The following is a 7,122-nucleotide window of genomic DNA, read 5'->3' as shown; positions in this document are numbered from 1 at the left end:
TGATTCTACTATTCTGCTAGAATCTTCATTCTACTTTTATTATCTTCTTTAAAAGTTAAAGGGATTCATTTATTTAAATGAAACAAATAATATGGAAAATAAGTAAATATTACATAAACTGCAATTAAAAATATGAATGTTCTAACGTCCTGTTTCTCCATCTACACGAATGAAACGCTAATTTACCGTGGACGAATATCTACACTAGATACCCTTCCAATGTCTATTCTGTAGGACTTCAACACAATTTAGATCAAGAACACGTCACTAGCTCGTCTAGAACGTAAATATATTTCACAACAAAAACCGACAACAATCACAATTATAATAAGGGTAGGAAAATATATAACTCATCTAATACCTGTCAAACCATCTACTGGTCTAACTAAACAAACAACCAATCATTATTTTCCTTGCCCACATAGCAATAAATTACTCTTGTTTATAATTGGGTTTTTTTGCAAAATGAGTGTTTTATTGAACGTGTACTTCAGTTTGGCTTCATTTCCTCTGTTAGCATTATTACTATCAGTATTATTATTATTAGTTTTATTTTAAACGTTATTTGTTAGTTTGACGATAAAAAATTTAACAAATCATTCTGAGTATCTTCATTTTTTGTTCGTCACAGATTCCACATCTCCCACTTCTCCAATGGATGTTTCTCTTTTTAATGTTATATTCCTGTGCATTAGGACGAATTTTATGTGATACTGTAATTTTATATCTTTATTTAGAAAAACAACATAAGAACTGGATTCGAGACTATCAAGTTTCAAGGTGACCATGATGTCATCTAGACTTTTTAACTAAATAGTCGGTTCGCAACGTAGAGGAATCTTCAAAAGAATTCAAAGACAATCACTTTATTATAAATTTCATGATGCTAAGTATGGTTATCGTGAGGAAATCCATGGTAATGTCAGAATAATTCTTTATATATGATACCGAACTATTTTGTTTTAATCATGAAATGTTATTAAGGGTTTCCAATTTTCTAAACAAGATTTAATATTTCCGTGATACACAGTTTTACCAATGAAGTTTACGAGTTTAATTTTTTGAATCTGGAATGTTTCTGTTGGTAAAAAGATATATACTTCTTAATCTAATTTCCACCATAGCAGTTTTGAATAAATGGCGATTAGTTTTCATCAAAACTAGCAATCCAATAATTTCAAAGGCTTGTGGATTGTGTATATTATTTCACATAAATCTTATTGAACAGTCGCCCAGAAAATGACATTTAAACAACCATCCATCACAATAACAATAGCGTTTATCGTTACGAGATGAAGAAGAACCAACTCTCTAAGCAAAAGTAACAGGTTCACTAATTCTAATATTTAACTATCTACTAAATAACTTTTAGATCTTAGTTGCTTGATTCGAAGTTTATTCTCAAAAAACTCCTGATATGGGTTGATATTCAAAAAGAATTTGTATCGAAAGGTGTGTGTGTACGATATAAACGAAATGGAAAATAAAAAAATGTTTGAATCACTCCTGATAGTACAATTAAAGCATTATTGGTCAATGAGATTTACCATAATATGGATAAATCAATATTTCATTGAAATAACTCAAGGGTGAACAAACTGATGGAAGAAGAAGATGAAATGAAATTATTCCAAACTGATTCTTTGGTGTGTTATCTCCCACTTACATCTTTCAGAGAAATCATCAAACAATTTAGTCCCGATACATCTGACTTAACAATAAACAACCACGATTTCTGAATACACTTGTTTCATGACATTTCCATCTTTAATTCACTAGAGCATAGAATGTAATCCCCATCAACTACGTGTTCGCACAAAAAGAATCAACGCAATTTATACTAGTTGGTCGTAATGGTAATCCATAGTCTCACGATGTTCACAAAACTATTCGAACAAACAGAATTCATCATTAAGATGTATTCCAATAAATTGAAGATACAATTTTGATTGGTTGCAATCAACACAATGAGGTGATACAGATGAGTGTGTATAACTTACTCCTCACCATGTGACTGTATGCAATTAATTTGCTATGTGGTTATCTCATATGTGGTAGTGTTTGGCGTAGTGAGTGAAAGTGACGACGATAGTATTTGTGACGGTGTGATTGTTTCAAACCTTTTCGAAGTGTTTTCCATAGACTTTTATAGATCCATTTTGTAAGTACATATTTTAAGAATCAGGTGGCATATAATCTTGTTCAGAAATTATTTTAGTCAGCAACCTTAATGAATGGAAAACATCCACTGGCCTAAATATGTGTTTATTTGCATTGATCACTGGTTTAATAAACTCCAACTAATTAATGATATATTCAATCATGAATCTATTATGACAGTGATTGAAACCTGACTTCAAGTAATTAGATAAGATTTCATCAATGTTTATTGTCTCAATGTACACAAGTATAAACGTAGCAGGAAAATAAACAAAGTGATATCATGACTATTTGCCTACTTAGATAATTTAAGTCATGTTATTTAGTCCATCAGTATGATGATAAGATCACAGAGATAACAGTGATTGACTTAGATTAACGTGGAAAATGTGAATTTTGTGTATGAATTCAGTATTCTAAAACACTAGTTTCGAAAGATATTCAGTAATAGAACGTTATAGGAAATAATTTGTTAGAGTACAATTACCAACATAATAGTGAATTATTGAACCAATTATGATTTACTGACAGGTAAGTTAACAAATTTCATTTGTTCATAAGCACAATACTTTCTACTCATAAAAGAAATATAAATTGGAATAAAATTTCGTAGAATAATCGATGTGATAAGTAAAATAACTCCCTACTTTTATCATTTAACTGTGTCTGTTTGACATTTTTTTCTTTTTTCTTTGTGTGGCGCATATATATCTGGTGCCCCCTTGTACCATTATTTATGTGTTTAAATAAATAAATAAAATTTTGTTTGTATTTATTTCTAAATAAAAATAATACTTGATTGTACTTCACTTTTTACCATTTTACTAGATTCTATCTCTTTTGAGTATAATCGCAATAAATTCATGTATCTATGACACGGATTTTATTAAGCTCGTCCAAGACAGTATACAAGTGTACATGTAGTGCCGTGCTTCGCTAATCGTTCAGCTTGATAACCGTTATAATATGTCTTAACGGTGCATAAAATGAGAAGGCAAAGAGAGGCGGCAGCTACAGTTTTATTCACAAGTTACGCAGCCCAGAAAATTATAAGCACATGAGTAAATATCAGCGAGCGAAGTAAAAACGACACACATTGGAGATGGCGGGTAAGCCAACTCACTTTCATCAAACGTTAATCAATATTTATAGTCAGACAAGAATAAATGAAAGACGTGTGCTAAATAGGATAAGAAGTGTATACACACCTACGCTCATATAAAAATGGTCAGAGTTAATAAGTGAATGATTAACAAGGTGAAAACATGACTCATGATGGATAGGTGAATTGACTTGCCCAGAAGTTAGAATAAGGAATATGGGCTTAACATACCAAATGATACTACATACATTGGCGGTTATTTACATCATGTGCATAAACTGTATATTATAACAAAATCATTATTATTATGTTTGTACTATATCAGTAAAACCTTAATTGAACCTCTAGCGTTTTGCTACTTAGTGTAAATTAGCTTTTCAAACAGTAAATAATAGAATCTAACTAACTCAAGTTTAAATAATACAAAACAGCAAATCAGAATATTTAATACAGTCGAAATAAGGTTAGTTATCGTAGTTTTATTTCATTTAGTCAAAAGGGTATGATTATCTTTGGAATAGATTTGTATGGCTTTGTTAGTAAAAATCATCCTATATATATATATATATATATATATATATATATATATATATATACGTATTTGTTATGATGAACGGTCATCCTGATGGTTGATTTCTTCGAAATTATCAAATCAAACCTTGATAATGATATTTCCTGATTCATTATAAATGCTATTATCACTTCATTTGGAATCACGACACTTTACCACTATGAATAATCAAATGTGATTTTTAGTTACAAATTTATTCACAAGAATAATAATTATAGAATCGTTGCCAAACCTGGTATTATTTTTTTCGTTAGTTTATGTATACTTATCTATGACCGCCTACAATCCAAATAACAACAAAATACTATTAAAACTACTTAAAGTACAATTATTATAATAAAAATCAAAACAGTGAATCTGTTCAATTTTATCAATGTATGAACAATTCAATAAGTATAATTTTCAATCTATTAAATTTCGAATCGAATTCATGTGTCACATGGTAACTGATAGATTTTTTCACTAGAAAAAAAATAATAATGATCTTGTTGGTTTATTGTAAAACACAAACAACAAATAGGAAAGTTTATTTTTAGGAGGTCAATAAAACACTGTTCAGTTTAATGTTAGTTTTTATCATGGTCTAATATAAAATGGATAGTCATTAAAAATCAGATTGGATAACTGTCATGATCACTGTTTGTAAGTAATTATATAAAATATTTTAGTATACTTAACCCATTATTACATATATTAATCCAGTCTGAAAATCCTAACAATAAAAATCTTATCAACAAAATAAGTTTTCAGTACAATTTCATCTTAAAGTCCATATGTTTCATAATCGACAAACAGAAACATTTATCAGCACTTAATAATAAATGAATAATACGTAAACTATGATGCCTTTTTATGTATAGTTGAAATCATGAATCATTTGAAGCTAGACCACCATGGAAAACTGGACGGCCGTTTTGTCCTAATGTGGGACCCCTCAGCAGTGCGCATCCACGATCCCGCCTCGCGAGATCCGAACCCAGGACCTACCAGTTTCGTGCGCGAGCACTTAACCGACAGACCACAATAGGATGAAACGGCCGTTCAGTGCTTCCAGGTTTTCCATGGTGGTCTAGCTTCAACTGACTCATGATTTCAGCTATATATAAAAATTACTAAACATCTCCACAAACAACCCCCTTTAAAACGCTTTTTATTAATTCTAGGATTCTTATGATAATTCAGTAATGATTTGTAACGAAAAATATATAATCTTAAGATTTACCATGAATTCATATACTTTCCTTAAAATTATCCCTGATTATTGAATATATATTCAGTGATTTTCAATATGCCTAACCCAATGTCCAATAAAAATGTACAATGTACCTTTCAGGATAATAAGTTCATATTCAATGAACTCATAAAAGTTATAAAAATAAATAAATTCAAGTAAGTGATTCATTTCATATTGATGTACATTTAGTATTCATAGCGAATGCAAACTAATTTCAGGATCTGCGTATACAGTTTGCTACTTATGGTACCTAATGGTAATACAGTGTGATTTTTTACAATCTAACTTAGTGAGCATTATGTATCACATGTATGATTTGTCTAATAATTTACCGAACAAAACAACTAAAGCGTTTGATGAAATTTGGTAAATCTCGGAAAATTAATGAATTATTGAGGACTGTGAAGATGGTGTACTGATGAAAACAGCTCTTCCAAACACATGAGTTTTATTTAGGACTATAAAGACGCTATAAAGACTATAAAGATATTCCAAGACTAGAGCAACTGTCAATATCTTGTACTAACGAAAACAGAATTTGTGTAATCTTTTGTAATTTCCGATTTCCAATTCACTGATTAAATGACTATCCTCAAAATAAATCTGAGAAAACGTTTTCTTCATTCGTCTCTAACAAAATGTGAGTTGACAAGATGGCTGAAAATTTTGACTCCTAAAAACTTTTAGCTGTATTTTAATCAATAGTATGAAGATGGAACAGATATACGGCCACAAACAAGTAGTATTTTGAAGAGTTTAAGAGTTATTTATCTTTGTTTTTTTTAAGATGAATTTTTCATTACTTCAGTTCGTGTAATTATTGAACAGTCTAGTGATAAAATAGATTTAAATCAATAGTGATGTCTGGATAAATTATCATTGCATGTTATAGACCAATCAAGTATTTCTTCTGTAAAAATATATCCGACTTGTTTATAAAAAGAAGTGAAATCTAGATAACTACATCGATTCAAATAGATTAAAAACTCTTAGAATAAAGTAATTGAATGTCCCAGCTTAAATTATCACTACAAGGATAACACTTACTATTCAAGACAACTATATAATCCGCAATCAATTTGTTCTCTCAAATATATACCTTAATTAAAATCACTCAAAAGTCAACTAATGAAATCATAAGAAACCTACCAATTAAGTCACTTATGATGTTCACTGGAAAATTTAACAATGAATGTAACATCACAACAAATCCGATTGAAATGATATAATAATATGTGGTATGTTTCATAATCATATTTCTACAAACAGATATCATAATGGAAATATGTAATATCCATGTGATTATCATTGTAAGTAAAACAACTGTTATACCTAACCATAATGTCCAACTTGTACTTTCTAGATTATTAGCTGTTACATAATCCGATAATTTTTGATTATTAATAATAAGAATTGGGTTCATTACATAACCATCATTTATACTACTGTAGTTATTATAAGTTTCTTTTTCAATAAAGATCATTTCATATTACAAATTATAAAATGAAATACAAAGATACGAAAAATATCAAATTCGACTAAATTAATTCATGATCATGTTGTTTACATTTCACAAGAGTTTGCATAATTTACTGATTCGTAGTAAAGCAATAATAGCCTCGATATTACATTCAAACAAAGGAACTAAGTATTTTGTATTGAGTAATAATCAACTGAAAATTACATTTATTTTTATGGATGGAAAAACTTGAGGTAGACCAATAGAAAACTGGCTTCAAGGTCATTCGTTAAACCCAATAGGAAATTTCTGTTTGCTTTTGTGAGGAAGTAAATCATTTGACTTCAGCGTCGTTCGTACCCACATGACACATAATGTAATATTTCCTAAACAAAATGCATTTACCAACCAGTATCATGTGCATAAATATCCTTGGACAATCTGTATAATGCTATCTAAGAATTTAAACTACGTAATGTAATGTAATGTCGAAATTATTTTGATGCAAATTATGCACAGTCTACGTATCACGTATTTGTGTATGACTACAAATTTTTTTTCCACCAACAAACTATAGACATTAATTCTCATGGAAA

General features: G+C 29.5%; 1 protein-coding gene across 1 annotated transcript; it reads right to left on the bottom strand.

The window, feature by feature from the left end:
* Nucleotides 1-6,181: 6,181 nt before the first annotated feature.
* Smp_205200 (unnamed protein product) lies at nucleotides 6,182-6,550 on the bottom strand (the record flags this gene model as incomplete). Its single annotated transcript, XM_018792553.1, has 1 exon — nucleotides 6,182-6,550. The coding sequence occupies one exon, from the start codon at nucleotides 6,548-6,550 to the stop codon at nucleotides 6,182-6,184; it is 369 nt and encodes a 122-aa protein (XP_018644685.1).
* Nucleotides 6,551-7,122: the final 572 nt, after the last annotated feature.

Source organism: Schistosoma mansoni (genome assembly GCF_000237925.1).
Source record: "Schistosoma mansoni, WGS project CABG00000000 data, supercontig 0250, strain Puerto Rico, whole genome shotgun sequence".
Taxonomy (NCBI): domain Eukaryota; kingdom Metazoa; phylum Platyhelminthes; class Trematoda; order Strigeidida; family Schistosomatidae; genus Schistosoma; species Schistosoma mansoni.
Note: the sequence above shows the minus strand (reverse complement) of the source record. Positions and strands in the feature narration are given on the sequence as shown.